Here is a 20,464-nt window from a genome sequence, read left to right on the forward strand (position 1 = left end):
TCTCTGCCTCTTTCTCTCTATGTGTTTCTCATGAATAAATAAATAAAATCTTAAAAAAAAAAAAAAGTTTTAGATCTCCAGCCTAATTCTACTCTACTCTGTTCTTACTGTGTGACAGACCAACCTGTATTAATTTACATACCTTGTCATGTTTTCCAGGCCTGGGCATATATTGGGTCATTCTCTTGAGTGATCTTGCACTCCAAATCCTACCCTTTTACACTTCCCTAATACCCACTCATTCTTCAATTTTCCCTTTGTGTATTCCTCTTCCCAATGAGCCCTCCATGACTCTTACCTTCCAGCACTACTGTTCTTATATGCTTCCTTAAGATACTGTTTTCACCCAAATTAACATTGACAACTACAATTGCCTTATATATTTGAATTTCCTCCAAACTGCAAGGTTCATGAAACCAGGACCATGGTGGTCTTCTTGTATTTTATATCCTCATATCCCAAGTTCTGCCATGTAACAGGGACTTATTAAATATTTATTAAGTGAATGAATAAATGAACAAATAACCCATGTTACTGTGCATGTGAAATATCATTCTAGCCAGGGGTTTCAGTCCTGAATTAGAATTGTGACTCTTGCTGTGTAGATCCAACGATGTATATTGGAATCACGTCAAAGGCTTTTTTCCCCCCAAAATACAAATTTTCATGCCAATAACTCAGACAGAAGGGGCTCCTCTGTGGAAACAGTGACATTAATCAGGCTGGTTCTTAGACACGCTAAAGTTTGACCATGTCTGTGGTCGGTTCCCCAAGAAGCATATTTTGAAATGAGATTAATATGCAGGAAGGTTATTAGAAGATCAACATCTGAACAAGAGTGAAGGAATCAGGATTGGATAGACAGCCATAATAAAGGCTGCAGTGGATCTCTGCAGACTTGTTCCCCAAGTCTGGGCAAGGGTACTGGGCCTCTAACCTCCTCATTGTCCTGTAATTGAAAGCAAGCTGCCATTGGAAAGGGGACACGACCTTGGTTGAGCCTGTTCTCTTTGGCCGAGGGCATAGCAGCAGGGGAAATGTTTCATTCTGGAAGGGGGTGGATCTGCACTATGCACTGAAGCATGTACTACAAAGCCCAGTTGCCATGTGAATAGTTTGCAGGTTAAAAAAACATCAGAAAAGTGGAGGGAGGGAGAGATGAAGGGAGGGAAAGAAGGAGGGAGAGAGGAAAGGTGGGAGACAAAGTAGAAGGGATGAAGGGAAGAAGAAAGGATGTCACAGGTGATAAAATGAGAGACTTTGCTTCTGTGTTTGTATAATTGTGGTCCTCAAGCCATATAAAACTTTTATCGTAAAAGACTACATTCTCTAAGTATTGTCAGTTTAGTGAGAGATCAAAACAAGACTGGTTTAGTAAATGAGTAAATGGTGTATCTTAGATAAGTATGGTACTCTTAATCTCTAAGAGGAACACAGAAAAGAGGGGTGGTTAGCCTGAGTGGTGCTATTTTATATATCTCAGAAGGTGTACAAAAAATGAAACACAGATATTGTTTACTGCTTAGAAAAAGATTTTGTACCTAACAATAGCACTATTTTATTTGTCCTTACTAGACACTAATTCTGAATAGGTATTGGGTAGATAATACATTGACTGTTATCTCAGTTACTTTATAGTTTCTTTAATCTGGTTATTTTATTCCTTAGGTGCCTGAAATGTGCAGATGCCCCCTGTCAGAAGAGCTGTCCTACTAATCTAGATATCAAATCATTTATCACAAGTATTGCAAACAAGGTAAATTCAGATTTAGCTCTGCAAGTGAAAATAACAGCATTTGATCTCGGTATCTATCTATTAAGACCTATGGTTAAAACATAAAGCTTGTCTTAATAAATTGGGTTAAAGATATGATTTTTATAGGTATGTAAAAATGTACATTTTGTTTATTAGTCTCTTCCAAATTGTGATATAATTATTATAAAAATGCACATTCATTGTTTAATGACTTAAAAGTTAGTTTTTGTTGAAATTGATGGTTTTTTAATCCAAAGCACTCACTGAATAGATTGACTGTAGCTTAAGCTTGCTAAATGCTTATAGATAGGAACTGTCATTGATTAGCAAAACACATTTCAAATTTATAAAATATCTCTGTTTTAAAATATGTTTTGGCATTAAGTCTGGAACACTGAGACACATCAAGGAAATGGACTTTTCCCTGTTGCTAAAATTCAGTTAATTTGTTTAAGATTTGAAATAAGTCATAGAGACTAGATAGACTTATAATTTAAAAAAAACCCTCCAAAGACCAAAAAAGAGAAAACAGGCTTTTATGAGCATGGGTAGAACAAAAGGAATTTTAATCTTTATTTTTTTGAAACCAATGTAAGCCTAAGCCCAGCTTTTTATTCACTGAGTGAATGTTTGATTGAATAATTAATATTTCTTTTAAAAAAGATTTTATTTATTTATTCATGAGAGATATACAGAAAGGCAGAGACACTGGCAGAGGGAGAAGCAGGCTCCCTGCAGGGAGCCCTATCTGGGACTTGATCTTGGGACCAGGATCACACCCTGAGCTGAAGGCAGATTCTCAACTGCTGAGCCACCCAAGCGTCCCTAAACAATATCTTTTGTTTGTAAGAGGAGTATTATGAGCTCTTACCCAAGTGTCTGATGCTTTAGCAAATGGGCAAAAGCTGAAGGAAGTCTTCCCAAAAGGATGCAGAGGATTCTTCTTTCACAATGTTTGACACTTATCTTCTAAAATGCTGTTCAAATCCAATAAGTGCACCTTCAACAACCAGCTACCTTTTTTTTTTTTTTTTTAATATAAAGACCTTTTCTCAATGTCAATTATTTTTAAAAAATATTTCAGGAGAAAAATGGTACATTTATATAACTTAAGGATTTCAAAAGAATTAAAATTATTCCTTAGGTATATGGTGTGGTATTAATCTACATGGACATATTTCTTAGGATTTGAAGTCTAGGTTAAATTTTTAGATTGAGCACTTATTTTAACCCAGGGAAAATTATTTATGAGAGGAAGACAAGGTTGTAGTATGAAGTAATAATACTTGTATGCAAACATCTCTAACAGTTATTATTTAACAAATATTTTGTTGATGTGGATTTATTAATTTACCTCTACATTCAGTTCATAATTTATGAGCAAAAACAGATATATTAAAAAAAAACCCACAACACTCTAGCCATATTGGATGTGGCTGGGGCTGTGATCCATGCAATACAGGAAGAATATTCAGTATAGGCAAAAGTAGCAATGTGAATTTATATGTGGCAAGTTTGGGCAAATGTAGTAACTCCAGTGTCGCTATGGTAGGGCCTAGAGTACAGAGAAAAGAGTGATGGGAAAAGGCAAGGCAATTAGACTGGGATTCAGTTGTAAAAACATTGAAATTCTATGCTCAAAATTTGAGACTTAATCCCATACATAGTAGAAAAATCCCTAATGCTTTATATTTGTTTTATAGTTAAGACGAATTCTAGGAAGTGATCTCATTTATTAACTTCATGATACCAAATATCTATCATCACAAGACTTTGTCTTGTATGTGAAAATAAATAATTTATGTGAAACTTTTAAGTGAAATCTTATTTGTTTAATAATGACTTCATAGAAAAGGAGTGAAACAAAACGTTCAAAGTTTGAAGTCTGAAGTGTTTTGGCTAAAATTATTTCCAAGGTAGCACTCTTGAATTTAAGCATGAAGAGATATTACAGTTATGATCCATGCTAGCTAAATGTTCCCTAGATATTCCAAAGTTCAGTGGTGATATTGTGATTCTAATTAGTGTATACCCCATACGTTCAAAGTCTATACAAATTTATAGGAAAAAAAAAAAAAAAGGACCTAAAGGGAATAATGGTATTTTTTGAGAAGTTTATAAAATGTCTAAGCAAGATCAGAATCATCTCTATTTTAGGAAAACTTCCCGTTTCATTAATTTGTCAATATTCTTTACTGCTTAATGAAGCATTTCATTTAGCTATTTATTTAAACAGATTTTGATATGAAGAGAAGATATTTGGAGACATGTAATTGAAAATGTGATCTTTTGCCAGGCATTTAAGGAACTCTATCGTTAAGTAGTGTTTTGTTGAAGAATCACTGAAGTAATCATAAAAGGTCAGAGATTCTTGTTCTTTAAAGCCTGCAGCTTTTTAGATATTTACCAGCTGTGTACAATGTAGGCTGTCCCACATTGCTCTGCCAGTGGACCTCAACTCAGGAGGGGGATTCTTTCCAGGTTGAGAGGGTAATTGAATCGCCAGTCTCAATGAGCCTTGTGCCTCTTTGAGAAAAGGATGTCACTTGTATTGTATTGTGTTAGGTTTCTGTGATTCAGTGGAGTTTAGCCCAATACTTCCATTCTTTATTTTCTTACAAACTGGATTACAGCTCTAGTTTTCAAAGGTACACTCAATGCTATTGTACCTCCTCAGTCAGTTTTTCTCTGTTTCGTTCATGCAGGCTGTTGTTTGCAATTGTATCTCTCAATCGGAAGTACACGTTTCAGAATCATCAAACTGTGAATACTGGGTTATATTTATTGATAGCTTTCCTTTGGAAAAAAACAGTACTTTATATCAGAATGCAAGAGGTCGATCTATAAATGTAGTGAAAAAGAATGACTGTTTTTAAAAATGTTCCTTTGTTTCATTTTAAACAATAGAGATACTTTCTCTTTTTAGAATTTTCCATCAAATCGTAAAGTATTGATTTTTCCACTGATTTATATATTTTATAGAATCTGTGTGCCCAGATTTGTGTGGCTTTTATAGGTAGATAAATAAATTTAATAATACACATTAGAGGAAAGCTGACTAAATGATTCAGTGTAAAAGAAAAAGCTCTTCTTTATCATAGATCTCCACTGAAAGTAACAAGAAATCAGAGGAGAAACAAAAATGTAACCAGCAGAATTCATTTGATAAATACTACTGATAACAATATTTTTATTTAAAGGAAGTCGTCTTGATATAAGTGAATGCGTATATGTGTATATGTGTGTACACATAACATACACACATGCATATTCCTGTTAAAATGTTAAGCAGAAGTGTAATCAATTTACTTCATCCTCCTTTTGGGTTTGCTTTTTAATTACAATGGCTAAGTGGTTTAATGCCTTTATCAAGTAGAATGTTGATCATTTCCAGAATCATTTTCTAAAAGCATAGCTCTAATTATATCACTCCCTTGCTCAAAAAATGTTGGCTTCCCAGTGCCTAGAAACTAATGTCCAAATACATAGCCTATTATGTAAGCCTATTAAGCTTTCCTCCCGCTATAATGACAGAGAAATAAGGAGATAAAAAAGTATTAGGAAGCCCACAACTTATTACTCAACTGTATTTGAAAATATGAATATTTTAAATTTATAAAATAAAGGTGATGAGATTTCCTTTGATACATAAGGCTAGTCCCCTCACTTGTTTTGCTAGATGAGAACTAAGACAACCTCTCTCCATTCTAAGAGGACTGTCAAGAGTCTTACCTGCCTGCTGCCATAAAATGGTGCCCAAGAGAACAGCTTTTAAAAACTGTTATGCTTTTAGGGGGGAAACAAGCAGATTTGAATATGCCATTTGGCTTAAATAAATAGTTCTGAATTCATGGGTCAATTTCATTTACAGTTGAGATGCCAATATTTGACTAACATGAAAGATGTATTTCTCTAGGGCTGAGTGAATTCAAGTTTTTACAACTGCTTTATAGTATGGGTCTGTGTCATTTAGTATGGTTAGTCTGAGTGGGTCTTCTGACAGAGAGTAAAGTACTATACTTCAAATTAGCTCATCCCTAAGTCATAAAATAGTGTTTTCTGCATATTAATTTTATCCTTTTAAAACTTGGTAAGATAGTATTATGCTTTATTAGTCCATATTGGATTTGCTTTATTCACATTTTTGCGGATTTTCTTCATTTTTTTCCTTTCCTTTTTTTTTTCTTTCATATTGGAATTGCCATGGGAAACTGGTTTACTTTCACTTACACTGATGCTATTGGAAAATTAACAGAAACCTAATTATTGTTCACTTGAGCATTGTCTCTGGAAGGGGTCTGTTTTAAGGATCTTTTTATGTTTAGTGTTCAACTAAGTGATTTACCTAAATTTTTTTTTTTTTTCCCCTATTTGGTTTTCATCAGAGTTCTTGAATCTGCATTGATGACTTAAATCATTTGGCGAAATTTCTCATGGACTTTCTGTCATCTCCTTATGGAACTCTTATTAGATATATGTTAAACCTTTTCACTTTATCTTCCATGACTATTAATTTTTTTGTATTTTTAAAAGCTCTGCTTGCTATATCTTTTAATTCATTTTCCAAGCTTGTCCTTAAATATATAAAAATACTCATTTTCATACTCTGAGAGTTCCACTAAAGTTTCTGTCTCTCTGATTACACTCTTTGTAGTGTCTACTGGTTCCATTCATCATTCTTTGTTTCTTCATATGTCTGTTTGTTTATTCATTCTGTTAATTTTCTTTGAAGCTTATCTGTAGATATTCTGTGGGGAGTGCAATGAGTACATTTTTCTTTACAAGGGATTTGATTTATATTTATGTTCTCAGAAGACCTGAAAATGGGATCCAATATTTGCTTGGTTTAACAAAAGCCAAATTTTAAGTTTTCATTTTGTTGTAAAGAGCAAAAAATCTAGACTTTTTTTCTCTAAATGACTAATAATTTGAAATCTATTGAATAATATATTTTCCTACTGTCCTAAAGTGCCACATTTATCATATATTTAATTCCATATTTATTTCGGTATATTTTCAAACCCTGCATTTGGCCTACCAATCTATCTTTGATAGATCAAGGTATTTTAATTGCTATATTGTGTAATATACATTATCATTGACTAAAGCCATTTCTCTGATATTATATTTATTTTCAGAATATCCTAACTTTTGTTGGCATATAAAACTGAAATAAAATAACCTCTATAAAAGAATTATTGAATACCATGTTCAGACTATAATAAAATATTAATTTAAAATTATTAATGCAAATGTATGCCCATTTTGCCTTATTCATTTATCAGTTGATATAACATTATCTGAATATTCCAGAATTCAGTCATTAATTTTAATATATAACTTTCTAATGTTGAATCTGGCAAATGAGAGGTACTCAATTTACTAGTGTTAAAGGACTGGAATATTATTTTCAAAATGTCCCATCTTCTTTAATGTATTCAGCTGAAAAAGATAAATGGAAGTTACATTGTCTACTGAATCATTAATGCTTGGACAAAATCTATCTTGTTTCTGTTTTGTAATATATATTTTCAGGCCTTTAAAAGGTTATATTTTTACTTTTAATCACAGTTAATGCAATGTGTAAGAAGAAGAAACTGCATTTCTTCATATTTGTTTCAAAAGATGAACATTTAGTTCTGGAAAACTTTTTGTAACTCAAAGTACTGTTAGTCAATTTATTACAAAATATAAGTGATATAAAACCTAAAAGTAATATCAGTATAACTAAATGAAAAAAGATTTCCATTATACAACTAAAGCCAATTTTTTAAAATTACTTTCTCTGTTTTTTTTTTTTTTTTTTTTTTTAAGATTTTTATTTACTTATTTATTCATAGAGATGCAGAGAGAGAGAAAGGCAGAGCACAGGCAGAGGGAGAAGCAGGCTCCATGCAGAGAGCCTGATGCGGGACCCGATCCCGGGTCTCCAGGATCATGCCCCCGGCTGCAGGTGGCGCTAAACCGCTGCGCCACTGTGGCTGCCCAACTAAAGCCATTTTATATGAAACAAACAATACCACGTTGCTTGTGTTTGTATGTTATTTATGGACACATTTAAACATACGACTTTGTTAATATTTTTAAAACTTAAATTATTGAAAAAACAACACCAATATCTAGTTTTATATATGTATCTGTAAATTAAACTGGAGTTGTCACTTTTTTATTTAATATAATCAGGACAAAGAAAAATCTATATAAACATATAAGATATTATGAGAATATGTTTTAATATTAATAAGTAAAAAGAAATATAACAGAATCTAGATGAATGGAATTTTAATCTATCTAGCTATCTCCTTATAGAGAAAGGAAATTTGAAACCCATCATGACTAAGTGATTTATCCCAGATCCCATAACTACTTGATAGAATAACTAAATTTACTTGATTTTTTTTCTAGTGTGCTTTTGTCTACCTCACGCTACACTATCTATATGAATAAAGTATATTATGAGTCATTATTAAAATATAAAGTGTATAAAATATGAATGTAAAATATGAAATACAGAATGTTAAATATAGAGTATATTATATTTACATATATATATAAGCAGCATAATTTCTGTTATGAGAATTTAGTAAGTGCTATTAATACCTTAAATGGTGAATAAATGTATATCACAGTAGACTTCATCTTTTTAAAAAAAATTTGTTTAAATACAATTTAGTTTAACATATACTATATTATTAGTTTCAGGGGTAGAATTTAGTGATTCATCAGTTGCATATAATACCCACTGCTCATTATATCAAATGTCTTCCTTAATGCCCTTCACCTGACTACCCCCTCCCATCTCCCATCCTTCCAGCAATAGTAAACTTCATCTTAAAGAAATTTGAGTTTAGTTTTCTGAAAACTGGTAAATTGAAAAATGTAGGTTAATTATTATAATCAAACCTGGTTTTACCTTTGAAAGTAGTAATAGGTTTTAGTTATTATACTTGGAATGGAGACTTTTCTGGTAAATTTATTTGTACCCATTGTACAAATAGTGGCTGACAACTGGTTTTATGAGCCACAATACAATAATACAGTATGGTAGACACTGCAGTACCCTGACAATGAAGAAATTTCACAATATTGTCAGTGAAAAGCAAACCCTCACAAAATAATCTGACTTAATTTTGTTTGAAAAGAAGAAAATAGAGTGTTCTAGAAGTTCTAATAGCATAAATAATGAAATTTTGTTTTTATAACTAATTGTCTTATACATATGATTTTCTACACCAGTCACTTGATTTGTTTTAAATCTTGCTTGAGGTTAGATTATTTAGGGTGAGATAATTTGAAATCTTTCTCACCTTCAGTTTATAATTTTTCTATTAAATATATTTATTATTTGGTATTTTTTATTCAGAACATAGAGGCACACTTTGTTTTATTGCATTTTGTTTTATTGCGCTTTACAGATACTGTGTTTTTTTTTATTTTTTTTTATTTTTATTTTTTTTACCAAATCAAAGCTTTGTGACATACCTACATTGAATAAGTTTGGCACCATTTTCCAATAGCATTTGCCCACTTCATGTCTCTGTGTCACATTTTGTAATTCTCAAAATATTTTAAACCTTTTCATTATTTATTATATTTCTTATGGTGATCTGTGATCAGTTATTATGACTCCTTGGAAGCTCAGATAATGGTTAACATTTCTTAATTTTTAAAATTAAGGTATGTGTAGGACGCCTTGGTGGATTAGCGGTTGAGCATCTGCCTTCGGCTCAGGGGATGATCCCGGGGTCCAGGGATTGAGTCCCTCAATGGGGCTCCCTGCGAGGAGCCTGCTTCTCCTTCTGCCTGTGTCTCTGCCTCTCTCTCTTTGTTTATCATGAAAAATAAATAAATTTGAAAAATAAATAAAATTAAGGTGCATGCATTGTTTTTTGGACATAATGCTATTGCACAATTAATAGACCATAGTGTAGTATAGGCATAACTTTATATACACTAGGAAACCAGAAAATTTGTTTGATTCATTCACTTTATTGTGTGGTATTCGCTTTATTGCAGTGGTTTCGTACTGAACCTGCAATATCTCTGAAGTACGCTTGTAAATTTATTTAAACTTGGCTAACAATTTCATTGATTTGGGTCTTTTTTGCTTTATTAAATAACAAATTGTTTTTTTTAAAGAAAGAAATAGTAACAAAAACCGCCAGAGTTTTTCTCTGCAGCCATATATTAGTAATCAGTATATATTAAATTGAGATGAAGTAATTTTCAGTAGTTTTCTGAGTAGCCAGTAATATGTGTGATGTTGCTTATTTATAGTATAATATCTTTCAGAAGGAGAATATATGAAATATTACATCCAAATCCTAAATTTTTACTTCAAACTCCTAGACAGCCAATTTAGTATATGCTGCATGTATATTTTTGATTGTCCAAATAAAAAGAATCATATTTAGGCCATAATTCTGGTGATCTTTGTTTTCTTTCTTTATTTTTATTTTTATTTTTATTTTTTTTAATAATATATTTTTTATTGGTGTTCAATTTGCCAACATACAGAATAACACCCAGTGCTCATCCTGTCAAGTGCCCCCCCCCCCCAGTGCCCGTCATCCACTCACCCCCAACCCCCACCTTCCTCCCCTTCCACCACCCCTAGTTCGCTTTGCAGAGTCAGGAGTCTCTATGTTCTGTCTCCATTTCTGATATTTCTGGTGATCTTTGAAAATATATAAATTTAGTTGGGTTGTAAGGAAAATTAATCTAAGTGTAGTATTATAAAATTAGAGAAAAATATCTTATAATTTTTTCTGTAGTATAATAATCCCCTGCCTCTTCTGTTCAGTTTCACTTTCCATGATTTTAGTTATCCATAGCCAACTGCAGTTGGGAAGCAAATACTCCTCCTGATATATCATCAGAGATTCAGTTTAGTAGCCTAACTCTTAACATATATCTTTCTGTATTTGAATTGAAGTTTAGATATAAAAAGGCATACTGTCTTTGTGAAGAAAATTATATCTGGATTATGATATACACAAACTCTAGTATTCAATGAAATAAAATAATCTTGTATCCTATTTTGTTTATATTTCTTAATAACCCACTTAGAATGAAAAAAAGTATCTCTCTAATTTCTTACAAAATCTATTGCACCTTTTGTTATTTTCTCTGCATAAAGTGGCTTTTTAAATTTCCATAGTATATAGTCACATTATGTACCTTAAATTGGTAATTCCATCAACACTCAAAAACCAGGGCAGCCCCAGTGACTCAGCGGTTTAGCACCGCCTTCATTCCGGGGCGTGATCCTGGAGATCCAGGATCGAGTCCCAGGTCAGGCTCCCTGCATGGAGCCTCCTTCTCCCTCTGCCTGTGTCTCTGCCTCTCTCTCTCTGTGTCTCTCATGAATAAATAAATAATCTTAAAAAAAACAATAATAAATAATCCAATTGGAAATAGGCCGAAGACTGTGAAGAGACATTTTTCCAAAGAAGACACCTCTAAATGGCCAATAGACAGAACTACCTTACAATCCAGAAATTGCACTACTAGGTATTTACCCAAAGGATGCAAAAATCCTGATATATGTAGGAGCACTTGCACCCCAATGTTGATACAGCATTACCAACAATAGCCAAATTATGGAAAGAGCCCAAATGTCCATTGGCTGATGAATGGATAAAGAAGATGTGGTATAAAATGTGTGTGTGTGTGTGTGTGTGTGTTTGTGTGTGTGTATCTATATCTATATCTATCTATATCTATCTATATATCTATATCTATATCTTTCAGTGGACTATTACTCAGCCATCAAAAAGAATCTAATCTTGCTACTTGCAGTGACATGGATGGAGCTAGAGTGTATTACACTAAGTGAAATAAGTCAGTCAGATGAAGACAGATACCAGATGATTTCATTCACATGAGGAATTTAAGAAAAGAAACAGATAAACATAGGGGAAGGGGAAAAAAAAGAGAGGTAAGCTAACCATAAGAGACTCTTAACTATAGAGAACAAACTGACGGTTGATGGAGGGGAGGTGGATGTGAGATGGCCTAAATGAGTGATGAGTGTTAGGAGTGCACTTGTGTTGAGCACTGGGTGTAATATGTGATGAATCACTAAATTCTATTCCTGAAAACAACATTACACCAGTGTTAACTAGAACTTTAAAAATATAGTAAAATAAAATAAAATAAATGGATAATTCCAAAACAGTGAAGCACTTTAATTTTTTAAAAATGTATACAAATTATGTTTTATATTAAAAGGTAAATGATAATCAGTTACCTTTCTAAAAAGTATTGTATTCCACTATTTGCTTGTAGGTAAGGAATGTAGAATAGAGATCATCTTTGACCTCAAAAAAATAAAAAAAAAATTAATAAAAGACACACACATCAGAAAAAATATACAAATATTGTCAATGTATATTAACAAATACTATGTTCAAAAGGGTGTAGTACAAAGAATAGTCTGGCATTATGTTCCTAGTTGAAAAATGGCTGAAATGTTAATAAAGCTTTTTCAAGGAAATGCCATTTAAAAAATGATATAAAGTGTGAAAAGAATAGATTTGGTATAGATGAAAATTTTATTTGCTTCAGCTGGAACACTGTAAAGGCAACAGTACTGAATATTTTTTTTTAAGATTTTATTTATTTATTCATGAGAGACACAGAGAGAGAAAGAGAGAAGCAGAGACACAGGCAGAGGGAGAAGCAGGCTCCACGCAGGGAGCCTGACTTGGAGACTCGATTGATCCCAGGTTTCCAGGATCAGGCCCTGGGCTGAAGGCACCGCTAAACCGCTGAGCCACCAGGGCTGCCCAACAATACTGATTCTTTACATGTATCTAGTGCTTAATAAAAGTTTTGTCATGGAGTAGATGTTCAATAAGTAACTTGATGATTAATGAAAGAATATAATAATACCTGTACACATATACACTAAGATTTCGTAACTAACTATGGGGGAATTAATGAATTTTTAAATCAATTAAACAGATAAAGGTGGATAGTGACCAGAAAATAAGAGAAATAGAAGTGACATTTTTATATTTCTATAGGGTATATAAAGAATTATACCTCTTCTTACATACCTTTATGCCATTTTTCCATGACTTAATATATTAATGATAGTTTTGCTTTGATATAGATTTTGCTTCTTTCTTTGACTTTTTTATTCTACTTCATAACATCAATTTTCTTTAATAAACTTCAAAATCTTAAACTCTTAATATTAACGTTGTAATAAAATCTTTTTTAGCTAGAAAAAGTCTAAGAGGAACAGGGTGCAGACTTAAATTTATTAGGTCTATTCTGTGCTGTATAATGAACTAGGAATGCTATGTGTGTCAGATTAAAAAATATTTAGTGTAAATATGACTAGTTAAGAAATAATTTTTCTGCATTTTTCAAGTGATGAAACTGAGGTTAAGAGATACTAAATTCTACTCCTGTATGATATAATCAGGAAATAAATCCAGAAGTGTATGGTGTCGAAGCCTGTGTGCATGCACCTGTGTGCACCTTCACATGTGTTTCCTAGTTCAGCATCTCAAGGTCAGATAAAAAATTTTATTTTCTAAAAGAATAATTCTTTCCTTACACATTCATAGTTCTAAAAGTCTAATCATATTTTGCAAAACTTTTCTAAACTTTAGTATGTCTGAGATATGAAGAGAAGATTTTCAAAGTAAAACCAGACAAACCAATTCTGTCCCCCTGTATCCCCAGAAGAATGGCTACTGTGAGGGCAGGATATTTTGTGTGTTCTGTGAATGACAGGTTCTTACTCTCCTTAGCCAGTGTGTGTTGTTTATAAGAGTGGTGACAGCTTGACAATTGTTCCCTGTCCCTATACTTTCTGTATATGCTATGAGGGACATTGTCTATCAAATTAATGTATATAAGCACACTCGCCATTAGACAGCTCAGTCTAGAAGTATAAGTAATGTTAATCATCCTTCTCACACTTGCAAACTTATTGAACTTTCCCAAGTATTTTAGATGCAGCAGATTGGAGTTTATCTTGGAAGGGTGCTCCCATCTGTGAAAACTCTCATTGGAAAAAGCAAGAACACTTTAAAATAAATCCACCAGCTGTTTTGATAATGTTGTGGTGATAGGACTATTGGTTAAATTCGTTATAACATATGAGATGATAGCTGGCTTGTGAGTTTTTCATGTTTCTTGATAATGACTTTAAAATCATTAAATTGTCGAAAGATGACACTAATGCAATTTCAAGTTATAACTTTAAAATAAAAAGCAAAGAATAAAACTTAAAGTTGTCTTAGAATTAACCCACATGCAAATGGCACATGTAGCTTCGAACAAGCTTTAAAAACCCCAATGAGTAATAGAAAATTCAATACCTGCAAAATATGGGTAGGTTAATGGACTAGAGAACATTCAATATAGGTTCTTTTGTGTTGTTGATATAAAAACAACAAACATATCAGACATCATTTTTGTTTTAGATTTTTGCTTAAAGAAGGAGTAAAAGTCTTCATAAAACAAATCTGTGCACAAAAGATCAGATATTTAATTTTTATTCTGACTAACATAACCCTGTACATTTTTCTTCACACAATAGAAGACTAAAATACTTGTGAGTGATAGAATAACCCAAAGAAACCAGGTGAAGTGATTGTGTATTTTCTAGAAGGAGACTGCTGGGGTATCTTTAAAGTACCCTTCTAAATTTAAATTTTAAGGCTTTTGCTTTTAGAAAGGTTTAAAAGCTCACAGAATAGGAGTCAAACCTCTTGTTTAGAAAGAGAACTCAAGAAATCTCTCCACTTACTAGGAGAGAAAAAATTGATATTGATCTTGACATTCTTGATGGGAACAGTTGAGGAGGTGTTCCTTTTCTAATAGGTTTCTGAATGTCTTTGACTCAGAGTACCCAACTTCCTACACAGTAGAGTTATCTACCATTTCTTCAGTTATTTGTGAGAGGTAGAGGTCAAAGGTGACTTCTGAATCATTGTTTGATGTTGGCTCAGACCATTTGCAAAACCATGTTTGTGTATTCTGTGACACAGGCTAATGCATTCCTTTTTTGATATATCATCATGTCTTCTTCACTTTCCTTATTTTTCCACTGAGAGTTTCAACAGCATCTATACAATAATCTTCCCAATTAGTCCTTTAATATTAACACCTTTCTATAAAAAGCTTCAATTAGATACTAAACACTGTGATTGGAAGTCAAAATTTTCCATAATTTGTTCCAAGCACATTAAAATATATATCTTTTAATCACCATTTCCTAAATGAATCGATGAACATCTCTAGCTGGTTGGCCAGATCATTATGCAAGGCATTTTTCTGAATTTTCTTGATTATTTACTCATGTCAATCCAGGATAACTTGGATGCCATTCCCTCTCATCTCTTAGTCCTGTCAATTCAGAAACACTTTGATTACCACCCATTTAAAGCAGATTCTGAACCTCTTCCTCAAGTGACTTATCATTGATTCCAAAACATTTTGATGTCGGGTTGGGCGGTGGGGGAGCCTTAATACCCATAACCCATATATCCTATCCACCCACCCACTGTAACCAGCCAAATAGGTAAGAGGTGCTATCTCATTATTTTGACTAGCATTTCTCTGATAGCTAATAATATTTAGCAACACTTCTTATGCTTATTGGCCATTTGTATATTTTTGGAGAAATGTTCATACTAATCCATTGTTCATTTTTAAATTGATTATCTTTTTATTTTAAGTTATAAGTGTTCTTCTTATATTCTAGATGAAAATTTTCTACCGTATATGATTTTTTTTCCTGTTCTGTGGGTTGCCTTTTAACTTTCTTCGTGGTGTTCTTTGTAGTACAAAAGTTTTTAATTCTAATGAAATTCAACCATCTTTTTTTTTCTTAAAGATTTTATTTATTTATTTGAGAGAAAAAAAAAAAAAAAACATGAGAAGGGGCAGAGGCAGAGATAGAAGCACACTCCACTGAGCCAGGAGTCTGATGCGGAGCTTGATCCCAGGGTCCTGGGACTGTGACCTGAGCTGAAGGCAGACCCTTAATCAACTGAGCCACCCAGGCATCCCTGAATTGTCTATTTTTTGTTGTGTTGTTGCTTGTGCTTTTGTCATTATGCCCAAAACCATTGCTTAATCCAAGGTCTTAAAACTTTATTCCTATACTGTCTTCTAAGAGCTTATAGGTTTATTTCTAACATTTAATCTATTGTTAATTAATTTTTTTAGATATGCTATAAAATAGAGATCATCTCCATCCTTTTGCTTATGGATATTCAGTTATCACATCATTTCTTAAGGGGAATATTCTTTCTTTATAGAATTGTCTTGGAACTCTTGTCAGAAAACCAGTTGAACATAAAAATGAGGTTTCTATCTAGACTTTCAATGCTGTTCTATTGGTCTCTATGTGTATTATTATGCCAGTACCACAGTATCTTGATTACTGTAGCTTCATGTAAGTTTTGACATTAGTCAGTGTGATTCTTCTAACTTTATTTTTCTTTTTTCACAGCTATTTTGCCTGTTCTGGATTTCTTGCTTTTTTCATTTGAATTTTAGAGTCTGTATGCCAATTTTTGCAAAAAATATCTGCTAAGATTTTGATAGAGCTTGTACTGAAGCTGTAGATAAATTTGAGGACTATCAATATCCTGATAATAAGTCTTCTAATTCATAATCATGAGCTGTCTTTCCATATGCTTAGGTCTTCTTTAACTTCTTTCAGCAATGTTCTGTTTTACACATTTTTTTGTAAATATAGTCTAGATAATTTGTATTCTGATCTTTTTATAAATTGAATTATTTTTTATTTCATTTTTGTTTTGTTCATTGTTTTATACATTGTGTGTAGAAATAAAATTGTTTATTGTATATTGGTTGATCTTATGTCCATCATGCAACTGGCTATAGTCATTATTATTAGTGCTGTATTAGTGTTCTACATGAAAAAAAATATATATGCTTATACTATATATAGTCTAAGACTATATATAAGTCTCTCTCTCTATATATATAAAGTAGGCTCCAAAATGGAGAATTTTTCTTCCTGTCGTCTTTTTTGTGCTATTCAGTTCCTCAGTTGGTTGGCTGATGTCCACCCAGTTGAGTGATAGATAACTGGGAGGGCAATCTACTTTGGTGTGTCTACCAATTTAAATTCTAATCTTATATGGAAATGCCTTTATGTGCCCACCCATTATTTTGGGGTGAAATAATGCTTAATGTGGGCATCCCATGGCACAGTCAAGTTGACACACAAAATTAAGCATTATAGTGCTGTTTTTTAGTGGACTTTAGGGTTTTCGATATACAGATCACTTCATCTGCAAGTAGAAATAGTTTTAATTCTTACTTTCCAATTTGAATAGCTTTTACTTCTTTAGAACCTCCAGTACTGGCAGCCCTGGTGGCTCAGCGGTTTAGTGCTACCTTCAGCCCAGGGTGTGATCCTGGAGACCCCGGATCATGTCCCACGTCAGGCTTCCTGTATGGAGACTGCTTCTCCCTCTGCCTGTGTTTCTGCCCCGCCCCCCGTGTCTCTCATGAATAAATAAAAAAAATATTTAAAAAAATAAAATAAAACCTCCAGTACTATTCTGGATAGATCTGCATCCTTGTATTTTTCTTAATTGTAGAAAAAAGCATTCCATTTTCAGCATAAAGATGTTAGCTGTGGTTTTTGATTAGATGTCCTTTATTAACCTCTAAAGTGAATTAATGGCTTTCTTTTTGTGGTCTGTTGAGTTTTTTTATGAAAGGTATTGGATTTTGTCAAATGCTTTTCTGCATTTTTTGAAATGATCGTGTGATTTTTGTCCTTTATTCTATTGATGCAGTGCGTTATATTAATTGATTTAAGGGATAATAAACCAACCCTGAATTCTTGGATAAATTCCATATGTATATTTTGGAAGTATTTGTGAAAAACTGGTATAAATTGTTAAATACTTTGTATAATTCAGTATTTAAGCCATGTCAGCCCCAAATGCTCCTTGAATCACCTTCCCTATGTTATCCTCAAATGTTTCTTGAATCTCCTTTACTATCTTAATGATTCATTATTCATTAATGAGTCAAGTACATCTTTGATACATGCTCTTTCTGTATGTGTAACAGAATCTGGTGTTAACTTTTGAAAATTATACTTTGACCACATAGTGCTTTACAAGTTGTTCCTTATCAGTGACACTAACAAAGACTTTCACAAAGACAGTAGCAGATGTGACCAAATTTGAGGAAAAAAATGGATGAATCTCAAGTGAAGATGAAATGACTTTTACTTTAATTTTTCGTTAAATTGACAGGAAGGTCAAAGCTAAGGGAAATATACAAAAAAAATCATCTAATAAAATATAAAGTATAATTATTGAGCTAGCTATGTGCTCTCCAGTTTATACTGAAAACAGCTGTGTGTGTTTTACATCAAGATATCTGAAGAGTAATGTAACTAAATTTTATAACCTATTCAGTATTGAACAGTTTTCTTTAGTATTAGAGTATATCTTGGTCCTTAGGAGTATGTGGTCATATATATGGCTTTGAATCCTGGTTCTGTCACTATATATGCTCTGTGATCCTTTGGCAAATTATTTACCCTTCCTATCCCAGTTTATTTACTTATAAGTTGAATTTAATAACACATTCCTATTATGTATTCAGAAAATACATACTGAAGAACCATTCTAATGTGTTAGATGTTATTGTTGGTTGCTAAGGAGACACACTGAATAAGACAAATACTGTTAAACCACTATTACCACTAAAACCATGCATTAAGATCTATTTTTAAATGTTTTATTCAGTTATGGAATGCCAGTTTGATTCTTTTGAAATAGATCACAGTATACAAAGAGTCCCCATATAGACCTGCACATTATTTTCTCTGTTATTAATATCTGATATTACAGTAGCACATTTATTATAATTAATGAAACATTATTTATGATTTAGTACTAACTATGCTTTCTTCAGATGTCCTTAGTTTTTACCTAGTGCCTTTTTTCCTGATCTAAGATCATGTCCAGAATAGCAAATGACATTTAGTTGTCATGTTTCCTTTGGGTTTTCTTGAGTTTTATATTTTCTCAAAATCATCCTTTTTTTTTTGATGTACTTGACAGTTTTGAGGAATGCTGGTCAGGTCCAATTCTTAGTTTTGATAGCAGAAAGAAATACTCCCCCAACCTTCAAGTTGTTCATTCTTAGTCAATAATGATATCGTTGTACAATGTATGTACACATTGGGTTCTAAAAACTCTTGATAAAATTAGTAGGGTTCTAAGTTATTCTCTAATAACCAAATGTATGGAAGGAAGTAATGATGATATGAGCACGTCAGGGTCTGGTTCAGAACTGCCTGTATAAGATGCAGTTTCATCTGCATCTTTCATTAATAGTATGTAATTGAAGGATGATAATCAACACAGAGTGCCATTTATATAGTCTCTCTGGACCAGCAAGATGAAAGAAAGGGAAAGAGGGCCCTAGATGCTTTTAATTTAGTTAAGTGGAGGATAACCTTTTTGTTTGATTGTTTTTAAAATTTTTAAGATTTAATCTATCTAAATTTGTTCAATCTATCTTTCTTACCTTTGTTAAAAATGAAAGAGATAATTCTTCTCAGGGTATAGTTAGATGCCTTGTGAAAGAAAACTATTTATAGAACATTTATACTTTAAATTTCAATTTTCCAAATTGATTAGTTGTTCATTTATTGATACACCATATACTGAATATTCCTGTATGTTAGGTACTCGGCTAGTTATTACTTGATGTTTTCTGATGGTAAACAGTATTGTAACCTCTACATCTTATTACATATCTTAATATTCAACTCAACTACCTAATACAAAATTAGGTTATATTTTGAATGTGTAAGGTGCATAATAAAATTGTTACATAATAAAATTTTATTTTATTTTTGTAGAACTATTATGGAGCTGCTAAGATGATTTTTTCCGACAACCCACTTGGTTTGACCTGTGGAATGGTATGTCCAACTTCCGATCTTTGTGTAGGTGGATGCAATTTATATGCCACTGAAGAGGGACCAATTAATATTGGTGGATTGCAGCAGTTTGCTACTGAGGTATGTAAGCTGTACATACTGTTTTTCTCCCACCCACCTCTACAGCACAAAAATCTTAAAGTAACTTTAATCCTTGGTGCTCCTTTGATATCCCAAATTTTTAGTGTGATACACAGCTAATGTGTGCTGTATGCCCTAAATAATATTTTTATTTAGTAATGGCTATAAAAATTAAGCTTCATAAAGCCATATATCAAATTAATTGCAATCCCAGAAAGTTATTAAAATATTGAGTGGAAGTTATAAAAATTAGAGGGTCTGAAACAAAAATTCATTCATTAACTTTGCATTGGAGTGTGACAGGGAGACCCCATTATAAAAAAGCTACCTTGGGGATCCCTGGGTGGCTTAGCAGTTTGGCGCCTGCCTGCCTTTGGCCCTGGGCGTGATCCTGGAGTCCCGGGATCGAGTCCTGTGTTGGGCTCCTGGCATGGAGCCTGCTTCTCCCTCCTCCTGTGTCTCTGCCTCTCTCTGTCTCTCTCTCTCTCTATATCATAAATAAATAAAAATAAATCTTTAAAAAAAAGGCCAAACTGATTCTTCTTCCTGAAATTCTCTTTAATGTTTATTGCTTGAAATAATACATCATCATTTATTCTTATTTGTTTATTTATTTGTTTATTTATTTATTTATTTATTTATTTATTTAT

General features: G+C 32.6%; 1 protein-coding gene across 4 annotated transcripts in view; it reads left to right on the forward strand.

Moving 5' to 3' along the window:
* DPYD (dihydropyrimidine dehydrogenase) overlaps window positions 1–20,464 on the forward strand; it is a 796,351-nt gene that overhangs the window by 191,138 nt on the left and 584,749 nt on the right. For all 4 annotated transcript variants that reach the window (XM_025417538.3, XM_035718273.2, XM_049111637.1 and 1 more), the window contains 2 exons: window positions 1,669–1,756; window positions 19,653–19,814. In XM_025417538.3, the coding sequence (XP_025273323.1) occupies window positions 1,669–1,756; window positions 19,653–19,814 (250 nt within the window). The remainder of the gene's footprint in view (window positions 1–1,668; window positions 1,757–19,652; window positions 19,815–20,464) is intronic.

Source organism: Canis lupus, chromosome 6 (genome assembly GCF_003254725.2).
Source record: "Canis lupus dingo isolate Sandy chromosome 6, ASM325472v2, whole genome shotgun sequence".
NCBI classification, from domain to species: Eukaryota; Metazoa; Chordata; class Mammalia; order Carnivora; family Canidae; genus Canis; species Canis lupus.